At 29.7% G+C, this 27,989-nt stretch overlaps 1 protein-coding gene across 5 annotated transcripts; it reads left to right on the top strand.

The window, feature by feature from the left end:
• Nucleotides 1-27,738, top strand: LOC143247293 (chaperone Ric-8A-like). 5 transcript variants are annotated; one of them, XM_076495077.1, is made up of 17 exons: nt 108-139; nt 2,835-2,899; nt 4,060-4,241; nt 6,625-6,672; nt 9,772-9,979; nt 14,347-14,416; nt 15,801-15,876; nt 17,233-17,285; nt 17,508-17,775; nt 18,242-18,336; nt 19,664-19,832; nt 20,660-20,761; nt 22,219-22,280; nt 22,741-22,823; nt 23,436-23,589; nt 25,964-26,083; nt 26,794-27,738. In XM_076495077.1, exons 3-17 carry the CDS (start codon nt 4,161-4,163, stop codon nt 26,921-26,923), a joined length of 1,719 nt encoding a protein of 572 aa, XP_076351192.1. In that variant the 5' UTR covers nt 108-139; nt 2,835-2,899; nt 4,060-4,160; the 3' UTR covers nt 26,924-27,738. The 5 variants fall into 5 exon arrangements, with proteins under 5 accessions (XP_076351188.1, XP_076351193.1, XP_076351189.1 ...); XM_076495076.1 differs by having other exon boundaries at nt 120-231; XM_076495073.1 differs by lacking the exon at nt 2,835-2,899 and having other exon boundaries at nt 1-139.
• The last annotated feature ends 251 nt before the right edge of the window (nt 27,739-27,989 follow it).

Here is a 27,989-nt window from a genome sequence, read left to right as displayed (position 1 = left end):
ATGAATTTGATTCTCCAGGGTCATTGTACCTAAATATCAACAAAAGGGAAAGAGAGCGAACAAATTTTTTTCTTATAATTGACAGATGGCGCTATTATCATTGCAATTCAGGAAAGCAAACTGAAGTGAAAGGTGTCAAGTATGTTTTCCGTTTAAGGATTAACTTGAAACTGAAAAGTCTGTGGTATTATATTTGTAACTTGATTTTTTTTGGAAGCTTGAATAAAAAAGGTCTGTATTTTTGTTGTTTTCGTCGAAAATAGATGAAGAGCATATTCGTGGGAGTACATTATTATTAATTTTGTGGCTTTCAAATTATCGGTTTTACTGGTGTAGTGGTAGATTCAAGTTAGATAGTCATTTGAACCGCGGGAATCTGATAGCGTTATTAAAAATACCACTCGTTGATACTGATAGATTCCACTAGGCTTCATTGAGTTATTAGTATTACTACTAGTAGTAATGCTGGAGTACGTCAAATTGAAGAGTGAGAAGTTATGCGTGTACCTATTAGCAGTACTAACAATACCTGGATTAGACTCAATGTAATTAGCACTAGCAGCCACTCAGTAGCACTCAAGTTTACAGTAATCAGTAGTAGTTCATAAATTATGTTTGTGAGCATTGACAGTAGATTGTGAAATTGGAAACTGAAGACCTGGTACCAGTGGTAGTATTATCCAAGTCACAGATACTGAAATAATTTCCACTTTAGTGTTTTTAGTGTTATTTTTTATTGGTTTTCTAGGAGAATTATAAAGTACAATTAACTTACAGTACTAGTATATACCAACATATTAAAACAAACAAACAAACATATATTCTGATATATATATAATGTTTAGGTCTGTACTTATTTGAAGGATTCAGTCATGTTTTTGGAGAAACAAGAATGTTATAAAATTGTATTTTGAAAATAAAAATTACATTTATGATTGATAACAGTAGGGTGGAGACATGAATATGTGGTTTACAAGTAAGGTAATGTTTGACCCCATGTTCCAGTTCTACTACCATTTATTTTTCTTGACACCATCAGATTTCATAACAGCAACTCATTCCATAAGCTAATCATCTTGTCAGAAAAATAAAGTTGTTTTAATTAGAATGTTGCCTATTCTATACAGATACTAAACCCGCATCTTGTTTGCAGAGAAAAGTACAAAGATATTAGTGTCCTTTATCTCAGGGGCTTAACTAAGAAAATGTAATGTTCATAAAATGGATCCTACATGCTCTTAGAAATGTTTTCAAAGATACAGAAATGTTTATAACTCTTAAAGTGCACAAGGAAATAAGAATATAACAGCTAAAAATAACAAAGGATCTATTGGTCCATCTTAGCTATCCCACTGGCTAAATTCAATTATAAAAAAACACAAATCTTAAAGCCAGACTTTATCATTCAAATATTTATCAATTTTTTACCTTAAATTTACTGCTTTCACCACAGCTGAAAGCAACACTTTCCAAAGGCCAACAACACATAGAAAAATAAAACTGTCTTATCTGAAATGACTAGTACTTCAGTACCATTTATATTCTTATATTCTCAGTACTGAAATAATTTCTAATAGTATAATAATCCTATTAGTAATTATCTGAACCCTTTTTGATGAATCAGTGTAATTTTTTGGATAAGGTGACAGAAAACTGTAGTATTCCATGTGAGGCTTAACTAGTGAGTTGTGTGAAAATATATATATAGAGAGAATTCTTTTTCTTCATTTGTAATCAACTTTTTGACCTATCATATGTAATTATCTTTACTACTATCAACAAATTAATTCCCCAATTATTTCAGTAAGTTGCTCACCACTATGCCAAGATCCTTTCATGCAGTAATATTATTGAGTGTATTTCCATTTCCACTAAATGTTTCCAAAGTATGATAATCCAAGTGCATAATATTGCAGTTATTGTAATGAATAGGTCAGTTGCCAACTGTTTGTCTAACAAATCAATTGATCAGTCATTCTGTAATACTTTGCTAACTTCAATACAGTTAAAATATTCAAAAGCTTAATTTCATCAGCAAACTCTGCTAATTTTCTAATTATGCCTCTATCACTGCCATTAAATTAAAAAAAAAGCTAAGGGCCGAAGCACTACCCTCTGAGTCACACTACTAATTGTGTGATTGGACTCCATTAATAATTTTTTTCTTTCACTCAGCCAGTCCTCAGCTCTTTTATTTAATCTATCCCCAACCCTCACCAGATGCAATATTTTATCAAAAGCTGTTTGGGAAATCAAAATGCACAAATTCCACACCCTATCTTATAACAAGGTAAAATGGTAGTATCCTAAAAAAAATAGTTAAAAGATTTCTGTTTCATTGATTCTATTTCTGTTCAGTGCACTGTATATTTCAGAGCCTCTGTAAAATCATAATGAAGCCCAGTGTAATCCAACAATTTCCATACAACTTAGCCCTGAACTATCTCTTATCATACTGAAGTTATGCTAACATTGGTTTTGGTTTCAATTCAGTGGAATGATTTGATGAATGAAAGTAATGTTTTATTCGTGAATGTAATCTTCAAGTCTGTGTTTTTACTTTTTTTCAAATTATTTATTACATCTAATTTTTTCTCCATATTTATAATAGAGTGATGTGTTCTTTACTGTGATAACTCTTATAATAATATTAACTAAATATTTTCATCATATTAAGTGATGGAATTATGGTTGTAGTTTATATTAATTTCATGAGGTTATTTCTGTATGTTTACCCAGTTATAAAATTTATAAAATCTGTAAAGATTTTTTAAATTCATACTTGAATTGAAAACATGAAATCACATAACTTAGTCATTCACTCACTTTTTTAGTTTCAGCAATCCATACTGTTTACAAAAAAATGTTTCATAAGTCATTTCTCCACTTGTAGAAAAAGGTAATGTATATATTCCACTAATATTACAGAAATTGAGGAAAAATTTCATGCTATTCAGAATTTATCTTGTACCTAAACATAGCAATGGATAATCAAAAGAAAATTTCAGTTATACTTTGTTTGGTGTATCAAATTTAAACATGAGATAAACTGGTGTTTTGATCTTACCACTGCATGATGTTAGCAGTGATTATATAAACATTTTGCATTTAGTATTCTTATTGTTTAAGGATAATTCGGTCCACAGTACTGTCAGGAGTGGATGAAAGAATTTAGTAGTGTTTGTTTTTCCTTAGTAATATACATTCTGTTGTTTCTTTAGTGCTACTTTCTTTAATAGTATTCATTAGAATATTTGATATATTTAGTTTATCATTGTTATATTTTTAATGCAGAGATTATTTGCATTCTGAACTTAACATATGGATTTAAGAATAATCTAAATCATCTTAATTGGTTGAACCTAATGAGAAGTTATGGCTAAAAACATCATTAACAGTGAGGGTATCCAATTAGCTAATCTTTAAGTAAGAATAGTAAATTTAATTATCTCACTTGTTGGGTGGTTTTTAGGTAGCTGTGATCAGAAGCTCATATCAATCAAATTTATTAAATTATGCTACGTTATCATCATGTTGGAATTCGTCCTTTCACTATTAAAATTGGTTTGGATCAGTTAATTGTAACCTTATTTTATCCACTTGTGGAGATGTTTATCTCTGTTTAAAAGTTACTTTTAAGTAAAGTGAATGAATTTATGTAAACTAAATGGAAGTGTTTTTGATATCCAAGATGTAGCCTAAAATATTTATTAATTCTTTACCTGAAGTTTGAATTTATGTAAACTAAATGCAAGTGTTTTTGATATCCAAGATGTAGCCTAAAATATTTATTAATTCTTTACCTGAAGTTTGTAATTTGAACAAACAGGTAACCATAGATACATGTGTTTGTACTTTATTGTTTTCATTATCTTTGCATAACAAGCAGAATTTTCAAGAATTAATCAAAATTTTAGTGAAAATTATTAAATACAGCACTGATAGTATCTGTTATATAATTTTCATATGTATCACTTATTAGCATTAGGTAACTGTAGGTTATTAGTTTAAAGTAAGTCACTTTAATAATTTTAACATAAATGAGGAATTTTTTTATAGTCAAGAGGACAAAATCTTTAAACATCCAAAGAAGACATAAAAACTGATGGTACATCCTAGATTTTAGAACACGATTTATTATATCTTCAATAATTTCAAAGATGGATGATGAATTATTGAATACGGTACAAAATGGATCGCAAGAGGATATTGTGAAAGTGTTAACTGAGTTTAATAGAAAGGTAAGTAGAATTGATGTATGTTAACAGTGAGAGTCATTATTATCCATCATGTTCAGACACTCGGATAACTGATAAGTACAAACGTGGAAGCCTGCTAAAAATATTGTTTCACCTATCAGCACCTTCTAGTTGAAATACCTTTACTTACCAGGCAGTAGACACATTTTTAACCATTAATCAACACTTATCTATATTAACAAGCCCCTGATGAACACAGTTATTAAACAACTATAGATAAGTACAACCAGATAACTTCTGATATTCCATCATTTATCATACACATACTACGTATCCATACCACTAATTACCAGGCAACACACATTTTTAAGCATTTAAAATTAATATCACTACTTCTGTCAGTAACCATGATTCATATGTTGTATCATTAGTGTAATGATTCAATGTAATAGAGAAATTACAGCTATTACTAGTCAATAAACAATAATTGTCAGTCATGAATGAATAAAGTACAATATCCTGAATTTTTCACTAATTTGTGTAATAAATGTTTGTTTTGATGAAGAAAAAAATCAAGAAAACTAGCAATTCAGTTATCACAATTGTCCATGATCTTCAAAGCGTGAAAACTATTTGTACAGCAACATATTAAATGCTTATCAAAGTTTTTAAACAGGTCTAACTTTAAGTCATAGAATAACATTATAAATTTATTTATTGAAGGTGTTACACTGTTAATTTATTTTTATTGAATGTAAGTTGGGTTTAATAAAGGCTTAACAAATGTTAGGGCTAAGACAAGTGGTCTTCAGTGTTTGCTATTAGAATATTTTTGTAGTATTCTAGAAGTTTATGTTTACAGAACTACTTTTGTAATAAATATAACAGTTTGACTGCAACTATTTTGTAGGTCTGTGTAAGTTGATAAATATTACCTCATGTTTATATGAAGTTGAGGAATGTTAAACTTTCTGTATTTGATTATATTTTGAGAGGAGAAACATCCATTAAAATATTCATTGTTTTGTTAGTGTGAAGCAAAACAAAGGGGTATATAAATTTTCTAAAATATTTGAAACACAAGCCCATTTCTAAATAAAGTAATAGAGAAATAAATTATGAATAAATAAAGTCCAATTTGCTCTCATAGAAGAAAGATCCACCTTCCTAAAGCATTCAGGCTAAAGGGTATTATATTTTTGTTAAACTGGTTTTTTCTAACATCATAAGCAAAATTTTTATTCTACAACAACAGTAACTTTTCTATAAGAATGGAAGATATTGAAATTTATAACAATTCAAGAATTTATTTGTTCACTTCAACTGAAAAAAGCTAGTCATGGGTGAGACTTAATATTTATGTAGAGGAAAATGATTTTTATAAAAGCTTTGGAATTTTCTTGAAGGTAACATATGACCTTTTAATAAGTTTATTACAAAAGTAGCAGGGGTTTAGACTGTTATTTTTCAAATGTGTTTTGATATTTAAGAAATTCTTGATGACCAGAAAATGTTTTTCAATTGCCAGCATAATTTTAGGGAATGATTTTCTCAAATTACCAATTTTAAAGTTTTTATTAAGACTTTTGTATCGTATATGGGTAAGGGCACTATATTTGATTGGATTAATTAATCTATTCTTTTGTAGTATAAATGTTTTAATTCAGATATCATTCAACCAAATGTGTGACATCATAAATTCATGATTTTTATAAGCAGAACTCTCTGTTGTTTTCATTACATCTGGACAACAAGTTATCAACAGTCACAACTAAATCTTCCTGTCTTTTGTTTACATCACCATTGCTCCTCTTACAAAAACATCCTTTTCAGACTTTTGTCCAATCAATAAACCTTTTACGATATTTTTGAATAAAAGAAAAATATGGTGATAAAATAAGCTTGTTTGAGGATCTTAGTATTAACCACAAATTTGACTTTTCAAGTCATTATTTTACATTCTTATGTTTTTTTTCCACAAGTCTGTTCTAAGAGAGTTGTTTTGTCTTGGAGCATATATGGATCTGTGTTCAAAGATGTCTGTGAATTATCTGATACTTAACTTTGTTGGTATTTAATATCTTATTCAAATTACCTCAAACGTTCATGAAAATATTATTTGAGCTATTTAAGTAGTATTTTCTTGAATATGACCACTGTCATTAGCCCATCCTTTTTTTTTCTTCTGTTTAACAGCAGTAAATAGTAAGATATTTTATAAAAGAATCTTGATGGACAATAAAGTTCAAGGGTGAGAAACTAAAAAGACATTGGAGTGCTCTAGGAATTTACCATAAAAACTAATTTGTCAACTGACAGATTTTAACACAGATGTATTGCTTGAGGGGTTTTTAATTAATTTTTAAGAATCTAATTGAGGATACAAGATGTGAAAGGAATATTTTTTCTTTGGTTTGGTCTGTAGAATGCTGCAACATTTTGTTTCCCAGAATGGAATCTGAATAAGAAGAAGGTAAGTGATTTAGCAAGATATTTGTTGTTCATGTATGTTTTAAATTTCTAACAGAAATGTGCCAAAAAGTAGTAGTTCATTTGCCTATCACTGGCAGACTTTAGTCAATGTTAGAGATGAAAATGTTTTGTGTTGTTTTATTATTGTCACAAGTAACTTGTAAGAGATGTATGGTTGTTATTTCTAGAAGGATTATATTTAACATGATCTTTAAAGAGAGTTAGGTATCATATAAAGGACAAATAGTGATGTGACACTGGTAAAAATTAGTCTTGTTAAAAGGGTTTATAAATACAAACTATGAAAAATGGAGTCATTAAATAAGTACACAAATATAGCAAGTTGACAGCAGGCAGCTTGACCCCTGGAGGTCATCGTAAGTCAAATTGTTAAAAGTAACTGTTATCTTGTGTAAATGTTTTTCCATGTTAATATATCTGTCAAATAAAACCATTTATTAATTCACATAACTGGCTCACACAGTATTATCAAACACTATTATTTGTCACAATAGGGGGTTACAAATTCTGTGTAATTAGAATAAGTGGATTTGTTTCAAAACTTATGCTTATTACTTTATATAAATATTTATTATGCACGTTTGTAGGTGGGGTTGGGGGAGTTAGAGGTTCGGCTGAAGTCTGTTATGTAAAAAATTATACCAATATAATTATGATATTTGATGTTTTTACATTCTTCTGATGAAGCATGGTCATTTTTGACTTGAAATAATTACATGCCCCTAGATCCTCAAAGCATTAGCACACATTCTGTGTACAAGCCTGTTTATTACATCTATATTAACATCATATGTAGTTTTGAGGCTGATGTTATGCAGACATCTTTAAAACGTTGAACCTTTATACAGGTGTCCTCTTGTGCAATTGCTTTAAAAGGTGATTGAATATATCAGTTATATTTATATACTTTCCCTTTATGTCTTTAAATATATAGGTCATTTGAGAGCATTGTTATAGTTGTTCATTTTGCTCAGCAATGCAAGTACCTTCTCTGTTTCTTAGTGTGACTTATTATCATTGTAGGCAGTTTGAGTTACTGAGAATTTAGTACAAAAATACTGTGTTGTTGTTTTTTAAAGAATTACACACACACACACACACACACAGATGTTGGACTATATAAAGGATAATTGTGGCTATCTAAGATTAAATAATTTCTCTTGTCACATCTGGGGTCATCACAAATATAAATCTTGTACCATTTATAGAACCAATGTTTCTTTTATCTTATTGCTTGTTGATATACCCTCCTTTTTAAAACTTAATTCACAACTTTCACATACTTCACTTTTACTATATTGATATTAATTTACTTTGTAATCTGATTAGCTTGTATCTTTGATGAAGACAATAAGCCGATTGGTGATTTTGGAAATCTCCATTCTTTTGCTCTGCATTATCAAGTGAGGACAGCTGGCTTTGCTGTTATGGTTCAGATTGTTAAGTTTGTGGCATGATATGTGCTTGTCTTATTAAAAACTGATGAATTCTAATTAACCTTAAGTGTTCAGTGTGGGTCAAGTACATATCTTGACCTTTTACATATGACTGAAATGCATGTCTTGACCTTTTACATAGTTGCATTAAAAAGTTAAACATTTATCATCATTGTCTGTAAACTTAATATAAAAATGTAGTTTATAACTAAAAGTTCCATACTATCTACATCTTAATTTTACAATTGTAAAAGAAAACATATAAATAAATTCTCAGTTTTCATTTTTCTTTGTCACATGACTAATCTTTGCAGTGAATTCTTCCTCTCACCTTTTGTATCCTCCCCAATAAAACTTTTAGAGTATCCAGCTAATTAGAAACAAACTATAAGTAATGACTGTCAAGAATGTAAATGTTTTTCTTTCTTTCCTGATTTGCCGAGATATTTATTTGTCAAACCGCTTGAATAAGCTCCTCCTGTTTTATCATAGCTGTCAAGGAAGTTATTTAAACCACCTGTTCTTATTTGATGGACTTGTTTATAGCCAAGGAAAGAATGTTTTTTTCTTCTTCATTTTAGCTGTCACACATCAACAGTTGGTTTTATCTTTGAGATTTGTTGTTTCTCTCAAAGCAACTAATGTGATGTTTTATAAACATTTATTTATAACTTAAATGTATAAGTTAAATTACTGTCATTTTGGGATGTTACTTCTTAGATTAGGTTATAAAAATTAGATGAAGTTTTTAATATCTGAACTCAGTTCATCCATAACCTAAGCTCATGTCATGTGTGAATGTAAATTGGTTGTTTGTTTACCCTAAGCTCTGGCAAGATTTCCTTCTCCCACCTAGGTTGTTTTGAAAGAGAGTTTAACTACAGACAAATCACAGTTGAACAGATTAACAGCATAAAGTGTGAATAAGTTGTTTTTTTTTATAGATTGTTTAGGCAGAGTATTCATAATGAAACTTTGCAGAATGGACAGCAACTGCCTGTTGTGGAGACACAAGTGTATAGAATGATGTTTCAAATGTCTTCTGCCTTTTGTCTTCACGTTAGATGAAAGGCTGAAGATTTTTGAAATGTCGTCTTCAACACTTTTGTCTCCACAACAGGCTGTTACCGTCCAGTCAACAAAGTTTCATCATGTGCATAAGTTGCCTAAATGCTACAAATTGCATGAATTTGAGGGAAAAGAGAGAGTAAACTTCTTGAAACATATAAAAATGATACATGAAACAGTCACAAAGCTGTTAACCATTCAGGATGGCCAGAAATGATCTAAGTACCTAAAACAGTTCATTTATTAAGATTGTGATAAATTATCAGAAATAATCTCTGCAAAAAGTTCACAGGGTTGTACAACATGTGTTTCATAAGTTTGGGATTTTTTTACCAACCTGAAATTGTTTGTTATATAACAGATCGTAGTGGAAAGTGATGTTTAGTTCCTTTTCATCACCTTACACAACTTACAACATGAACTTCTAAATCTTTTGAAAAATTTAACGATGAAGCAGGCTACCTCCATTTGTGCGTGAAATAGTTCAATCAGTTTGTAAAACAATGGCTGCCTTCATGTTTAACATCTTCCTTCTCTTATTGTTTTTTCAATATTAGGACCTTTATTAATTACAGAGGCTGATTGATGGTATCTATCACCATCTGAAGGACAAGTCTGCTACCCAGTGTCACAGAGTTTGTTTAGAAAGTATTCGCATTTTGAGCCGAGAGAAGAAAAATCTTGATGAATTGTTCAATGAAGATATTGTGGATACGATGGTTTACCTGGCTGGTTTGTTAGGCTGTGAGGAAAATCAAAGTATTCATCAATCTGACCTCAAAGGTAGAAATTACATCTATTGTGCAAATTGGTTTATGTTTCAAATAGAATTGTTATTGTTATATGCTTTAGATTGTATTAGTATTGTTATATGTTTTTGATAGAATTATTGTTATTATTATCATATATTTTAGATGAAATTAGTGTTATATGTTTTTGATAGTATTGCTTTTTGTTTTAAATAGAATTGGTGTTGTTAGATTGTATCAGTATTGTTACATGTTTTAGACATTAGTATTATATGTTTTAGACAGTATTAATATTGTTACTCATTTCAGACAACATTAGTATATTTGTTTTACATAGTATTGATATTGTTACATATTTAAGACAACATCAGTATATTTATGTTTTAAGTAGTATTAATATTGTTACATATTTTAGACAACATTAGTATGTTTATGTTTTAGACAGTATTAATATTGTTACTCATTTCAGACAACATTAGTATATTTGTTTTAAATAGTATTAATATTGTTACATATTTTAGACAACATTAGTATATTTATGTTTTAAACAGTATTAATATTGTTACATATTTTAGACAACATTAGTATGTTTATGTTTTAGACAGTATTAATATTGTTACTCATTTCATACAACATTAGTATATTTGTTTTAAACAGTATTAATATTGTTACATATTTTAGACAACATTAGTATATTTATGTTTTAAACAGTATTAATATTGTTACACATTTTAGACAACATTAATATATTTATATTTTAAACGGTATTAATATTGTTACACATTTTAGACAACATTAGTATATTTATGTTTTAAACAATATTAATATTATTACACATTTTAGACAACATTAGTATTGTTATATATTGTAGACAACATTAGTTTTTTTTTATGTTTTATACATGTGTGCATGTGTCATATAACTTCTTGAACTGCTGGATCACCAACTCTTAAATGGTGCTAAAGAAATCATCTCAGCCCCAAGGTTTGTATAAAGGTAAAAGTTTTTATCCAACTCTTTAAGAAAATACTTTGATGAGGATCCACTGGAAGTTCTCTGAAGTTGACATTTATTTACATTAGTGTAGGCCTGATAGTTATTGTTTGTAAATTGGTTAAAGGAACTAAATTTACATTATAGCTGGAATGATAATTATACTGACAAACTACAAAATAGTAGCTCAAGCATTAACCATGCATCACTGTGTGAGTGTGGACCTTATGCCCGTTGGTTTGCTAATGTTTTAGATGAAAATTAATATTATTATATAGGATTACAGTTGTTAAATGATACAATATATACAGGATGGGGGACAGCAAAATGTACTACCTAGATGTTTAGTACAAGGAAAATATTACAAATACACCTTTTCTTCATCTTGTAAATATTTTTTGTGTATTAATTTGTGGGAGTATATTCTTGTCTGTAATAGAGAACTGGTTTCATTAATTTACAAGTTTTTTAGTTCAAATGTATATATTAGCTTAATCCTTTTGTGACGAGTCATGGTTCAAAGCCATGTCATAGTGTTTATTGACTTCCATTCAAAATATTAACTACTGTTTTATGAATTTATGTCAATACATTTAGAGTTAAATTGTGGATTATAATTCAGACTTTAATGTTATATATGATTAATTTATTGATTTAAAAGTATTAAAAGGATAGATCTAAATATAGATTTTAGTGACTTATGGTGTGTCAAAGGCAGCACTGTTTAATATCAGATGTTTGTGATGTTGAAATACTAAGTCTATAGTTTTATACAAATTAGAAAATCAAAATACAAATAGTGACAAACTAGAATATAAAATAAGAACCTCTTATATTTTTAGTTTGCTGAGAAATGGTTTATGTACTGAATGAAACATAATGGCTCTATTCATCTCTTTCCATATTTTGAAACATTCCCTTATGTATTCTTACTACAGTATACGACATTTAAATAACTGATCAACAGCTTAGAATGTCCCCAGAGTGTTTTTCTCAGCCATTTTAATCTGTGAAAAGGCTACCATGTTCTTTCGATCCAAGTTTTTGAAGGAGGTAGATTGTATATTTTGTCTGCTCAGAGTTTCATATTTTTTTAAATCTAAATATATCTAAGTGACTAAAGTTAATAAATTATAGTGAAATTATATGGTATCAATGTAGTTATTTATGATTTTTTGGTTATTCAAGTGTATATATATAAAATATAAAAAAAAAATTTGTTTGATATCCTCCATGTGTAAAATTAAGAAAAACCTAGCAACTTGTGTCCAACAGTGACTGATTACAAAGGTCAAAACAAGAAGAGAGAATTGTTTGCTTTACTTCTTGCTTTATTGTTCTATATTTTAAGAAAAATAAGTTAATAATTTATTAATGTATAATAATTGAAATATGACTGTATATTACAAAATACTAGTCCACTAAAACACAGCAAAGACAGGGAAGACTGAAGGTCAGTTTTATTATATTACTGGACATGTAATATGGGTGCAATGTGCACTGTGTCATTGCATTTTATGTAGTGTTAGCTAGGCATGAGTGGAAGGTCAGTATAATAAAAAGTAATAAATATATATGCAAATACATAGAATTATGAAACTTAAGGTATTTGGACTAAATGTGTATTTTTGTGTTATAATATGTAGTTATTTTTTGCACAAAGAAAAGCATAATTTATATTTATTTCCTAATTTTTTTTATGAGGGTTATGGGGTTGGTTAAGTGAAAGATCCCATGGTCAGAGTGTAGAAAATAACATACAATATAAAGTCTTCACTTATAACAAATGTTTGAAGTGTATTTAGAGATTATGCAAATTATATTTGAGATTTCTGGGACAAAGAATAGTATTTTTTTAATCATAACATGAAATCACTTTGCCCTCGGTCTAGTAACAAAACAGACTATATTCACAAACAAATCTTCAGTAAAAATATTTCATTAAAAAAATCTGATTTTTTGTACACAAAAAAACTTGTAATTTTTATTAAAAGTTTACTAAATTTTGTGAAGATATGCATGTATCAAAAGTTATAGTGCAAAAACTTTGTGTGCAAATGTGTAGATGAACGTGTGTGTAATATACTGAGCCTATAACAAAAGGGTTAATGTTTATGAGATTATTCATAGTTATTTTATTTAAAAATGCTTGCATCTGTATTTATATTAGTTTTAGTTATAAAATGTTTTATTGTGTTGAAAAAAAAAGAGGTTGAGAAAAATTAATCTGCAGATTTTGATTTAGGAACATTTGGAAAATCTGAATCAGATATTTTATTCTGTCAGTTTTCAAAGTATTTGTTTTTAAATTACCATAAATCACAAACCAGTGAGATTCCTTCAGGTAAAATTTTTGTCTATTTTTATATAACATTGTAACTGACTTTGCTTATATTCTATCTAGTGGTTTAGCAGTAAGTCTAAAGAATTATAATGCTAAAAACCAGGTTTTGATATCTTTTGTGAACAAAACATATAGCCCATTAAGTGTTTAGCCTTAGCCTTATGCTTAGTGACAAACAAACAGAAGTGTTGCTTATAAAGATACATTTATCTATCAATTGGTAGAAAGTCTTTCAAACGTTAATGCTATAAATATTGGGGAATTAACACATTTATTGCTGAGAGTTTATCATTTGTTCATGGGTGCTTATGATGCAGATGTGTGTCATTAGCAAAGGAATGTCAAGCTTACATATTTTAGGTTTATTATTATTGCTTTTGTTTTAATTTAAAACACAACATTATTCTACTAATAGCACTATCAACACTTGTCTTAGATGATACCAAAACTTGCAGCATATATCTGTCAGTGTTTAAAAACATAAGCAAAGGTGTAATAACCTCCTAATATGGTTGATCTGGAATACTTATGGTGATTAACAAATCATTTTAATACATATAATGACATAATTGTTTGATAAATATGCAAACACATGATGTTGAAAAATATAAGGGACAGTATTGTGCTCCAGTTTTTACATGATTTTCTATATTTTTAAAATAATTTTAAGGATTTATTTAGTGTGCCAGAATGCTCATGTTATATAAAAAGTGATGCTGTCAACACTGCTCCACTATCTGTAGTTGCTACACGCTTGATCACGAAATAAGCATCAGTGACAATAAAGGAAAGTCGTTTTGAATGAAATAGTAAGATAAACTATAGTTGAAATAATGACAAGATTCACAATTCACATTCAAATACCATATTTAAATGCTTTTGTTATGGATTTATGGTAAAATTGTATTTTGAAAAGTGGCTTTTGAAGTCACAAAATCATTTGTAAAAATGAATAGAGAGAGAGAAGAAATAGAATAGCATTGTATTCCAGTGTTTTGTTATTTGTATTCACAAATGAATGTTATTGATATTTTGATTATATATATATATAAATTTACTTACAGTTATCAATGAGGCCCAAAAAAGTTTGTGCAATCTAATTTTCAACAGTACTGTAGTCCAGAGAATTTGTTGGTGAGTAATTATTTTTTGTGTCACTATATTTTACTCCAGGTATTTTATTCTTTTTTCTACCTATTAATTCTGTCAACACTCATATAAGAAGCATAACTTTTATTTATTGTTTCTTCTTTATCATTAGTTCTTTTGTAACATTCTAACATTTGCTTTATTACTTGACACATTCTTAGCAGAATTGTAACTGATCAAAATATATTAGGCCCGGCATGGCCAGGTGGATAGTGAGCTTGACTCGTAATCTGAGGTTCGCGGGTTCGAATTTCCATTGCATCAAACGTGCTCGCTCTTTCAGCTGTGGAGGTGTTATAATGTGATGGTCAGTCCCACTATTCATTGGTAAAAGAGTAGTCCAAAAGTTGGTGGTGGGTAGTGCTCACTAGCTTCCTTCCCTCTAGTGCTGTATTAGGGAAGGCTAGTGCAGATAGCCCTCGTGTAACTTTGTGCAAATTAAAAAAAAACAAAAACAAAATATATTTCTAGTTTCCAGTTCAATCTTTACCCTCTGAAAAAGCAAGAATAAACAAATTAGTTGAAATATGACATTTTAATGTGTAATTATTTTGCACACTCTAATTTCATTTAATTCTATTTGCATTGTAAGACATTCTATCATGTTAAATTTATTCTTAGTTACAGATAAACTGTTCACTTACCAGTAACATTTAATGTGCCCCATTCTTTAAATGGTATTTTTTGTACTTAAGATTGTTACAAAAACAAATTCAGCTGTGGATGCTAATAAAAATTCTGTTTTGAGATATAGAGTTTACTTTTAAATTGTATGTCGTACAAATGTGACCATTTATAAAACCAAACTTTTCAGAAGATCACATGTATGATTATTATTTGTTTCATGATGATGAGAAGTAAAAATGTATTTTCAAGATGGCTGGTGTGAGTATTGGCACTTTAATTAAATAAAGTACAGAACAATATTTTGACCTTCTTAGGTCATCTTCTGGTTGAAAGAGTTTGCAACTCACCATTGTGTGGCATATCTTTGAGATGGCTAGTGCAGATAACCCTCAAGTAGCTTTGTGCGAAATTTGAAACAAAAAGCAAACAAAGGAAAATCTTAAACACACAACATTCGTTGAAATAATATTGGAACATTTAACAAGTGGTCTGGCGAATTTACTTTTGTTTAGTTGTGTTCACTGCAACATTTGAATGTTCCAGTTGCTATAGATGAGACTGTCTTCATAATAACCTTTAGTATATTTTACATTATTAATTCCAAATAAAAGCTTCTAGTGCATCATTCTACATATGCAGACTACTTATGTCAGTGTTCATCGTCATTGTCCATTGAATGATTTAATTAATATGGCTCATACTGACTTGTATCTTTCTTTTTTTTTTTTTTTTTTTTTTATAGCAACAATAAATGTTTGGATGGAATCATGATGAGGTTAAAGACGTTTAAAGATTCAAACTTACCTCATGAAATAAAGGTTTGTACCCTTAACTTTTTATGTATAACACTTTGCTTGATGTATTTTTCATGTAAATTTATGTGACTCTTAATACAATCAACTAAATATATGAATAGTTAGTAGGTTTACTATTTCTGTATAAAGAAAAGTAATATAAGAATAACTATTGCATCACAAAAAACTGATTTTCTGATTTTTTTTTTCCATTAATACCAAACTAAACTCACCAGCATTTTGTATTTTCTGTAACAAATTCAACATCAAATTGACAAACTTTGGCAGACATTTATTATTCTCATTACTTATGTACATAAAGTCATACCAAATTGCACCCTGCCATAATGTATAGATGAGATGTGTGAGTTACAAGAATGCTTGTCCTGAAGATTTTGTTGTAAGGTAGTTTTAATATATTGTTCTTCAGTAACATTTGTAGTTAATGCTTTCAAAATTGATTTATTATAGTGTTATAAGCAGATTTTGGAAACAAATCTTTGCAGATGTATAAACAAGGAAGGTTCAAGTAGAGAAGTTGCTTAACATCCTTCTCATTCATACCGACTCATCTCGTCAAGGTTCTGAATCCCCATCACATCAAACATGCTCTCCTTTTTAGCTGCGGGGGTGTTATAATATTGTGGTCAATCTCACTATTTGTTGACAAAAGAGTAGCCAAAGAGTTGGCAGTGGGTGGTGATCACTAACTACCTTTTCTCTTGTCTTACACTGCTAAATTAGGGACGGCTAGTGCAGATAGCTCTCGTGTAGCTTTGCACAAAATTCAAAACAAAACAAACCAATCATTCATATTGAGTTCTTAGTAAAATTAATTAATAGAAATATTAACTTGGGTAAAGTTGCAGAAGTTTTGTAGCATTTTAAAATTCTAAACCTGTATTTAATAATTAGCTAAATGCTAATATTCAGAAAAAGTGTCATTTTAGTAAAGGAGCTTTTGATATTTCTTACCAAACTAACCAGGTGGCAGAATTCTCACACTGAAATCAAAATTTTATGGACTGATGCTATTATGTAAGGTTTTTTGTTAATTGTGTTAAAAATAATCTAAATCATTACTTGACAAAAGTCTGTATCAGCTTACTATTGGTGAACAACTGGACCAGTTCTCATCAAACTTGGCATGTACTCTTAGGGGCTCCCAAGGAGTAACTGGGTTGAGTGAGTGGGTAAGCTTTTAAATTTGTAATGTTTTGAAAGTAAATTTAGTATGGTATATTTTTATGTGCAGCATGTGGAGTTTCTGTTCCCATAAATTAGCCTACTTTAATAGCATCACTGTGTCTATTTTTATTTTTCTCATTTGTTGCTGTAGGTAATTAATATTTCTATATAGTTTTATTATATTTTTTTTAGTTCTTTGACATGCGGATGCTTTTTCTACTAACTGCATTGTGTGCAGATGTTAGGTAAGTTGAACTGATTGCAACTTTGTAGATTTTTTTAAAAAGTTGGAATAATTATATATTTGTACCTACCTGTATGTGATAACCTTTCCCAAGTTTGTAACAATTTTTTTAAGGACACATTTGCTCTACCCATGTGTCATAATGTTTCCCAAGTTCAAATCAGTTTTTTAAGGGCATATTTGCTACTCCTGTTGTAACATGAAATCACAATTTTTTAAACAGACCCAAACTTAGATGTGAACATCATGGGCTAATCTACCTCATGGAAATAGTGGATTTGATAATGAAGAGTAATGCCGAGAGGAACCAAAACTATTATCGAGGTCGTAAAAGATTCAGTAAAAGCAGCAGAAGAGGTCGCGGCCAAACCCGGGACAGTGACAGCTTTCTCATTCCATGTCTGGATGATGATGAAGTTGATTTAGCCTGTGAGGTTCTGAAGATTTTATTCAATCTCACTGTCAGTGTAGACAGGTTAAATTTAGAGGAGGTATTGTATTCTTCTAGAAGAAGATTTTTTTTTTATTGTTTCAAAGATTCAAACTTTAGATTTACAGTAGATGACAAAATATAATTCAAATAATCCTGCTGTTTACTTTTTGTTTATAACTGATTTATGCCCTTCCCAGAAAATATTTTTTTCCCATTTGTTATTCAGTCAGTTGAATCATATCAACACGTAAACATAAATCCTGTTTTTAGTTGTGGAACTGAGCAATGTGTGATTTATAATAACTTTTGTTTTCAGCTGTCCTATAAAGGTAATAATCACTTTCATTTTGTTTTCACCTTTATCACTCATAAATGAGTGATAAAAAAAAGCAAGAGAGAAAGAGAAATGTTTGTTATGGCAATTTTATATTAGCTATGTGTAGTGAATTTCACGATCAAATGTAAAGTGCTTGTAAGTTTTAAGCCTACTTTCAAAATGTGAGTTTCTCTCTTTCTTCACACAGGAAGATGAAGCTCATTTCATGAGACTGGTCAGTATTCTTCATGACATTCTGCTTTGTGAAACTAAGTCAGTTGAGAAACAAGAAGAGTTACAAAGGTATGGTTCAATAATACAATATAGAACAATGATTCAATAATACAATATAGAACAGTGATTCAGTAATGCAATTAGAAAAATCATTCAATAATACAATATAGAACAATGATTTAATAATACAATATAGAACAACAATTCAATAATGCAGTGTTGAACAATGATTCAATAGTGCAATATTGAACAGTGATTCAGTAACGCAATATCGACCAGTGATTCGGTAACATAATATTGACCAATGATTCAGAATCACAATGTCGACCAATGATTCAATAATGCAATGTTGAAAAAGGATTAAATAATGCAGTGTCGAACAAGGATTTAATAACGCAGTGTCGAACAAGGATTTAATAACGCAGTGTCGAACAAGGATTTAATAACGCAGTGTCAAATAAGGATTCAATAACGCAGTGTCAAACAAGGATTCAATAACGCAGTGTGGAACAATGATTCAATAACGCAGCATGGATCAATGATTCAATAACGCAGTGTTGAACAATGATTCAATAACTCAATATAGAACAATGAATCAGTAATTCAATATCAAACAATAACTCAATAATGCAGTATTGAATAAAATGTTTAGGTATGGCCTTATGGTTAGGATGTTCAAGTATGTGCAAGATAAATTGGGTTTTGGATCCTTTATAAGTAGATTACACTTAGCCAGTCAGATTTATTCTCAGGCAATTTTCAGTTTTTGAATTGTTCTGAATTTATTTATATTTAATATTCTGATGCTCGTGTGAGAAATTTTATTATCTGCAACAGGCATATGCAAAGTATGGCCTACAGGCCACATCTACCCCATGAAGTGATTTTATCCAGCCTGTGATGAGTTCTTAGCAGTCTTTTTAATTTTCCTTTCTTCAAACATTGTGGTTTGCAAGTACATTTAAATAGTGGCTTATGCCTAAGAGGAAGCTTTACATATCTGATCTACAATATTATCTTGAATTATGTTATCATTTCAAATCATAAAGAATTTTTCTTATGATAAGTGGTAAAGCACAGTTTAAGATAATTACCAGGAAAATGGAGAAAGGTGTTTATTGTTAGTGTTTTGTACTATTCAGATGTGTTAGTGGAGTTTTATGTCATATGTATATAGATTTTAGATGTCTTGAGCAGTTTACATTAAACTTCAGTACTTGAGTAAAAATTAGCAAACTTCTCAGCTCGACCAACTCAGTTTTGTGAAATTAAGGAAGTAAGTGGTTTAAATTGTCTTCCAAGTTGTGAAACTTGAATGGTTTTATAACATAGCAATCTATATTATGTTAAGAATTTTTTCAATACAGTATGCAAATATTTTCTTAATATCTTCTAGTCATACTGTGAACCTCCTTACAAATATGCCTCATTCAAGCTATGAAGAACTCCTCACCCCACTTACAGATATCCCTGGTGGTAAAAGTGAGAAAGAGCTAGAATATGAAGGAATGAATATGGAAGCTGTAGCTATTTTACTGAGTTTTCTGGAAAAACGTTTAGAACAGGTAAAGTAATTAGCTTTTATGCTTAATAGGAGCATTGACCTGAGAATAACTTTAAAACTCTGTTGATGCTTATTACCTAAGACTTGGTTGATTGGCATTTAACGGCACAAAACAATGAAGCTATCTGCTCCAAACAGTTGATAAAAGAGTGAACCAATCTTTGTAGAAAATAGGAATTGTTTCTTCTTTATTTTTTGAAGTAAAACAGTTCCCTGAAAAATGCTAAAAAAGACAATAAAACCATAGCAACAAATATACAATAATTAAAAGTAAAGTAAAAGTGGAATGTGCTAAAATATGGTATTTGTTTTTATTATCTTGTTATTGAAACTCCAGAAAAAAGATAAAAACCTAAATAGAATTAAAAAGGCCAATAGCTCACAAAAAACTAAAAAAACTTAGTCAAGATGGACAGTGTCACCATCATCAATGACACCTTCCAAAGTAGATGGTAAATTCTGAGCATCCATGTGTGTAAAATGGTGTGTAAGACATGTTTTGCTGGATAGCAGCTAACAGAAATAGAAAAAATATATTTAATGTTAAAAAAAAGATTTTATTTACAAACCTTGAGATTGAGTAACATGTTCTTTAATCTTTAAGTTCAATTTTAAAATTCACAAAAAGGGTGAGTTTAAATAGTCAAATTATGTTGTCATTACATATGGTAAATAAATTGAATTGTGCAAATGATTAATGTTTTTTGAATGAAAAACTGAGAAAGTTTTGTTTTATATATGTTCAGTATGTGCTAGAAAAACTGATGACCCATTAGCCTACAAGAAATGTTGCTTGTTTAACTGTTTTACTTTTTATTTCTCTTGTAGAAATCAATGATAAGTCAGAAAGAATCATTGTCTCCAATTTTGTCTTGTCTTGGAGAATGTGCACGATCCAATCGTATTATAAGAAAATGGCTAAAAGGAAAGGTGAGTTCAAATAATTTCTTAAACAAATGTTAAAAATTTCACACACATTCCATGTGGAACATTGTTTTTTGCCACAAGTTGTACAGAAAACAATTAATACATTTAAATTAGCTGACAAAGCATATAAGTAATGATTAGGTTCATAATTCTAAGTCCCCTAGTGGAACAACAGTATGTCTGTGGATTTACAATGCTAGAAACCAGGGTTTGATACCTATGGTGGGCAGCATACTGATAGCCCTTTGTGTAGCTTTGTGTTTAAGTTCAAATTAACAACCATAATTCTAAACAATGACACATTTTGTTGCATCTCAACAGATCTGGTTTTATAGCTTTTAATTTTTACTACATAGTCAGTTTTGAAGTTCAGTATACAGTATTAAACAAAAGAACTGGACATGGTATGATGATTAGAGTGCTTGAGAATTAGTGCATTTTTTACATTGATTGATTTTTGAAACTATATAAAATGTTTTATTATAAAACTTGGGTTTTGTCAAATTTGTCATCTTTGTGTTATATGTTATTTTATAGAAAAAATGATTTTTATGGTTACAGCCTATCTCAAGGATAAAATTGCAACAATGATTTAAAAAAAAATTGTAAAGAATAAACTTGTTGTCATTTTTTTTCCACATATTAATCAAATGTTTCCAAGTTCAAATTTATTCAGTAAATTAAATTTTTTTTATTGATTTGATTTTATATGCAAAAAAATTCTAAAAGATATTCATATAACAAATTCCACATTGTGCAACATGTTTCATCAAAAGTGGACGTGGCAGACATAGTGTGGTTTAAATATTATTACACACTCTTCTTTAAAAAAAACAACCTAAGATACTGAATAAAGAATCTAATGATAAAATATCACAGGCCTAACACGTCTTATGACAAGTATAACAACTTCATGTTAACAGTGTTATCCTCCTTGTGTTTAACTAACTAAACTGTGATATTTGTTGTATTTTGAACAAAACGTGTTTCTTCACACAACGCACAGTGTTATTATTAATAAAGATTCAATGTAATAAGAATATCTTATTTTCATGAATGGTGAAATACTGCTTTAAAAATACTCCAACCCCAAAATAATCGACACAAGTCTTTATCTCAACAAATAAGAACATTAATGAGATGTCACTGGCTCCATGCTGTATTTTTATATGTGTTAAATAAAAAAGTAACTGAATATTACAAGTCTGTGTACAAAGTTATAAAATATGCACCAACTTAAGGTTTAAGTTTGTTTATTAACATTAGTTTTGCCATCATATATTTTATATATATATATATATATACATAAATACATATAGTAAATTTCAGTTTGAATTGATTGCAAGACTCTTGCACTTTAAGGACACAGACAGTTTTAACTTGTAAGTGTAGAATTGGAAAAATCGATAGATAATCCATGATAAGCATATCCATACTAAGAAGGTTTGTTTTCTTCACAGATACTTCCTCCTTTAAAAGATGTGATGAAGAAACCTGAAGAAGGTGATTCTTTAAGAAATCGGTACGTTTGGTGTGTTCTGAACTTGTGTAGTGTAGCTTGTCTGCTGTGTAAAAATAGACTATTTCTTATACTCTTGTACTCAGAGGTGGAGTACTGCTGTAATTTATATGCAAGTCTTTCTTCAATTTGTAGCCATGAAATGTGTTGTTATTCAGCTACATAAATAGTTAGTGGTGGTAATGAACATTCTTAATAGTCTCAAGAGATTCACTCAAATTGGAATTTATTTAAGAGAAAAAATATGTTTAAAAACTTTTTTTATATATGCATCACTAAATTTCCTTTTAAATACTTCAAGAGATTTTATCACTTTGTACACTAGTATGTGAATAGTTTTATATGAAGTGAGTTATTCAACACAGTAACTGTTTTAAAGTTAAAACTGGGTTATTCACTAGCATTTCAGTTGTCATATATGACTTCTATATCTACAGATATTGAGTAGTGTTTTATTTTGTAGGCTGGTACGACTTATGACCTGTGTGTGTACGGATGTTAAGGAGCTAGTAGCAGATTTGTTGTTTGTGCTATGTAAGGAAAATGGTGAGTTGACTTTTCACCATTGAAACGTAGTATGTTCCCCACAAAACAGATCACTTAATTATGTTTATAAATTATTAGTTGCCTGCTTATCTTCGTATTAGCATAATTTGCTTGCATTGAAACATAGCACATTCTCCACAAAACAAGTCATTTCATTTACACTTATAAATCATAACTTGCATACTTATTTTTATATTAGCATAATGTCCTTCCTTACTCAGATATGCTAGTTGATGTTTTGCATGTTGTCTAAATGTTTTTTTTACACTAATGAAACTAATATTACTTGTAACTCTTATTATAATCCCATTAAATTATGTCAACATTTTTACCTTAAAACTTAAGTGAAGTTTAAAATATAATAAATCTCGCTTTCAATTTCTTTTATCAAGGATTTTAGTTTTCATTACACTTGATCAAAATATGACATTTGTTATTTGGATTTCTTGGTAATGACAGTTGTTGCTTGTTATAAATAAAACTATGAAACAGTTCAAAGCAAACACTGAAAACCAGAAGTCCTAATTATAATTATTACTGTTATCTTTGTGACTGTTCATGGCTCTCCAGTTGAGCTAGGTGTTTAATAGTCATATTTTATTTCATGTCCAGTGGGTCGTTTGGTGAAGTACACGGGGTATGGAAATGCTGCAGGGCTCCTGGCTAACAGAGGACTCATGAGAGGTGGCCAAGGAAGTGGTGCTTGTAATTATTCCAGTGAATCTGAAGACAGTGAAACTGAAGAATATTTAGCTTATAAAGAAAAGTAAGATGCTTCTGGCTTGTTAGTTGTAAACGTGATCTTGCAAAAAAAGTTACAGCATTATGTTTTTTTATCATTCCTTCAGAATCTCATCTTTTTGTTTCATATGTTTAGTCAGTTGCTTGCATAATGCCATGGTATCGTGTTTTTTGTTTAGTTACAAAAATGTGATGTTGTACATGGTTCTGTATAGCTCTTAGCTGATGTTGTACATGGTCCTGTATAGTTCTTAGCTGATGTTGTACATGGTTCTGTATAGTTAACTGGTGTTGTACATGGTTCTGTATAGTTCTTAGCTGATGTTGTACATGGTCCTGTATAGTTCTTAGCTGATGTTGTACATGGTCCTGTATAGTTCTTAGCTGATGTTGTACATGGTTCTGTATAGTTAACTGGTGTTGTACATGGTTCTGTATAGTTCTTAGCTGATGTTGTACATGGTCCTGTATAGTTCTTAGCTGATGTTGTACATGGTCCTGTATAGTTCTTAGCTGATGTTGTACATGGTTCTGTATAGTTAACTGGTGTTGTACATGGTTCTGTATAGTTTTTAGCTGATGTTTGATGAGGTTTTATATAGTTCTCAGCTGATGTTTTCATGGTTGTGTATAGTTTTCAGCTGATGTTTGATGTATATATTTCATATGGTGTTTTTTATTGTAAGTTAGACCAGTAAAATATGTGATGTTAAGTCAATAAAAATAATAGTTTGCAGTTTAGAAGATATTTTTGTTGGAATTTTTAATTTCTTCTGTTGTAAATATATTACTTTGTTGTGGGCAAAAGAAAAATTAATAAAATAAGGTGTTCTGTCTGAAACATGAAATATATGCTGTTAATTGTAATAATGATGCATTTTCATTTTGAAGTCAGTAATTATTTAGAGATACTTTCACATGTTGATTTTTGGAAAAGTGTTTCTTTAACTCTCTCAATAAGGGTTCAGTCAATTTGACATACCATACAACCTCTCTGTGCTCATTTAAAGTCTACAGATTTAATACTTCGAACTTTCAGTACAGCATGTATATATCAAAAAATTTGACAGTCCTTCAGATAACATTCTAGGTCTTTCACTTACAAAAAAATTTTAATTTTTAATGAAATATTTTTAATAAACTAAAAGATTTGTCTGTGAATATATTGTCTGTTTTGAATAGTTTGTGTGCAAATTAATTTTCATTTGCAGATTAAAACCTTTTTCTTGTCTCAAAAACCTCAAATTTCCTTTGTGTAATCTCTAAAACCTCATATATAAATTTCAAACTTTTTGTCTACCCTATCTCTATATGGGGTGGGTCAATTTGATCAACTTTGTAACCACCAAGAAACATAAAATAAATCTAAATTACCCCTTTTTTCTTTGTAAAATGACATCAAATTGTAAAACAAAACTACATTCATTTATCCTAAATAGCTTCGAGCTTATAACAGTATAATTAAATTTTACTGTTTTTGTTACTCTATGAACCCTGTATAACTACTATCTGCACAATTCTGAGTTGTAACTCCTAATTGCTCTTCAGGTTATGAGCTGCTTTTGTGTGCCTTTTGAAACATTTTAATTATATTATCGCTTATTTCATCCAATCTCATTTTAACCCACCTAAGCTCCTTTTTAGCTACTTTTATAATAATAAATATGAAAAACAAGAAACAAAATTCTTACTCAATCTTCTCTTTTTCTTGCTGTTGATTTTCAAAAATAATTAACTATTTTTTACACCAATGGAAGTACTGTACTAAATAATTTTTATTTAATTGAATAATGCACCAAAGGACAAACTAATAACATGCAAAAAGTAGTTAGTTTTCTCTAACTTTCAAAATGCTTCTGGCTTTATAGCTGTACCACAAGAGTTATAATGATTCTATAGTGAGGAATTTATGTTTTGTTTCATACTTTTTAAAGGAAGAGACAGATAAAATAGAGAAAATGCCTTGAGAAAATGTATCACATTAGGGGAAATCTGAGTTTTTAAAAAATATTTTTGTGTAAAATCAAGAACTTAAAACGTATATACTAATAAAATGTGGATTATTAGCTAAGGTTTTATGCTATACACTAATTAGTAAAACCTAATTAAATGGTGGCTCAATACAATTTTGAATGTAAGACACTAAACCTCTTATGTTGTGCAGTAAAGGATACCTGAGACAAGAGTGTTAATAACTGAGGTTGAAAAACTAACAAAGAAATGGGAGATACAGAAGATTAGTTTTGCTATTATCAGTAATTTCTTTCACAAACAATAACTATTACATATATGCTACTCAATAAGCATACGTTCTCTGATTGTATTTTAAACAAGATTGTTTAGATTGCGAGGGAATTTGAGTTATTTTTAACATTTTTTTCCCCTATTTCCATTCACAGGATAAATCCAGTTACAGGATGTTATGAGGAACCAAAACCAAATCCCTTGGAAGGAATGTCAGATGAACAAAAGGAATACGAAGCAATGCAGTTAGTAAATATAATGGATAAATTGTCCAGGTAACTGGTGAAAATTGTATAGTAAAATAGAATGGAAATGTTTTCGTGCCTTTTTATTTTTTGTAAATTTGTGAATCTAATGGAATAGCAGTTAGTGAAGATTGTACAGGAACTGTATTAAGAGTATATTTACATTTATCATGTTTATAAACATTAGACACCAGTACGAGTCCATGTACATCTACCAACTTACAATGCTAGAATTTGGGTTTTGATACCAGTTGTTGGCAGAGTACAGGTAACCTATTGTATAGTTTTGTGCTTAACTTCAAACAAACATTTTCAGTTTTCTCAAGTTAAAAGAAAGTGACACCATTGGACACCAGTACGAGTCCACGTACATCTACAAACTTACAATGCTAGAAGCTGGGTTTTGATACTGGTGGTTGGCAGAGTACAGATAGCCTCTTGTGTAGCTTTGTGCTTAACTTCAAAGAAAAATTTTCAATTTTCTCAAGTTAAAAGAAAAATGACATTTTATATGCATTAAAGGATGAATAGAACTAAATGGCACACATCAAATTAACCTGAACTGAAGTTTTTAAAATAAACAGCATGAAATAGCTTAATAAACATAAAATAAACAGCATTTATACACCTATCAGATTTCTGGATATAGATAGAAAACTTAACACATTCAAGTAATTCTTCTCATTGATAAATCAGAGTAGCTTGACCTAGGTAAAAGGTTATTATTCCAATTATTTTAGGTCTGGAGTGGTTCAACCCATAAAGTTAGCAGATGATGGAACTCCGTGTCCTGTGGAACATATCTTAGAGCTTCAAGAAGGTATAACGATAAAAGAGGAAGACATACAGAAAGATCCTGACTCGGACTGATCTCTCTTATGCCGCTGGTGATATCATGTTAATCTGCTTTGTTAAGCTGCACTTGCTGTGGTTACAGAATATTTCTTCTAGTGTGAATAGAATAACAGTAAAGGAATCAAACCTTTAGCTCCTCTGTGTATGTTGAAAAGATGTTTCCTATCATTTATTGCTCTCATAGTATAACTTAAAATTAAGCCTTGTGAAACAGTGATGATGTATATATATTGCTTTTTTTATTATTATTTAATTCAGTTGAGGTGAAAGAAGTCACAGTTTCCAAGTTCTATCATTCTAGTACAGGGAATGATGTTTTTTAATGTAGTTTTCAAAATATCTCTCTTTAAAATTGAAGTAACATTTTACGAGAATACAAAAATAGGACATCTAGAGCATTTATGACATACAATTTAAAATGATCACTAATCTAAAAATATGTGCAATGTGTTAGTCAGGAGCATTAAGCTTAGATTAATATGAGAAATGTCTTTCCATATCTTGATGGGTAAATGTCACATGCTAGGTTTTCTGCTCATAGTTCAGAAAGACTTTTTTTTGTATAGTTGCCAGTAGTAATCGTTGTTAGAAATGCAGTTCTGATGTTGTGGTATTGTGTTACATATATTGAGAAATATTTAAGTAGAGTGTAATGTTAATGGTATAATTTGTCATGTGCAAGACAGGTATTGTATGGACTAACACTAAAGACTTATCAGTAATTTTTGTGATATATCAGAAATCAGAATGGTGGTTATAGAGCATATCATGTGTACAATTGCTTCTTAATATTTCTGAATGGGGATTAAATTAATGTTTGACAAAGTATACTAACAGATTGTTGTTCCTTTTTCCTGTTTACTCAGCTTTACAATTATAAATATGCAATCACTCACAACATATTCAGTACACAAGGTGCCATCTTATGTTTTAAAAATGTAATGTAGAAACTTGGAAAATTCTCATCTGATACACTTCTATGTTGAAAAAAAATCCAAAAAGGGTATCAGAGCTTTTAAAAAATACTAACAATCCATTCTAGTTCTTCTAAAATTTTTCCCTGAAAACTAGTTATTTTTTT

Source organism: Tachypleus tridentatus, chromosome 3 (assembly GCF_004210375.1).
Source record: "Tachypleus tridentatus isolate NWPU-2018 chromosome 3, ASM421037v1, whole genome shotgun sequence".
In the NCBI taxonomy this organism is placed as follows: Eukaryota; Metazoa; Arthropoda; class Merostomata; order Xiphosura; family Limulidae; genus Tachypleus; species Tachypleus tridentatus.
The sequence above is the reverse complement of the archived record's forward strand: the minus strand, read 5'-3'. Positions and strand labels throughout refer to the sequence as shown.

Bases quoted from the DNA above. Each gene is read 5' to 3' on its own strand.
- LOC143247293 (XM_076495073.1), top strand. From the start codon at position 4,161: ATGGATGATGAATTATTGAATACGGTACAAAATGGATCGCAAGAGGAT. The intron at 14,417-15,800 runs GTGAGTAATTAT...TTTTTTTTATAG, and splicing joins GTAGTCCAGAGAATTTGTTG to CAACAATAAATGTTTGGATG. The intron at 23,590-25,963 runs GTAAGATGCTTC...TTCCATTCACAG, and splicing joins TATTTAGCTTATAAAGAAAA to GATAAATCCAGTTACAGGAT.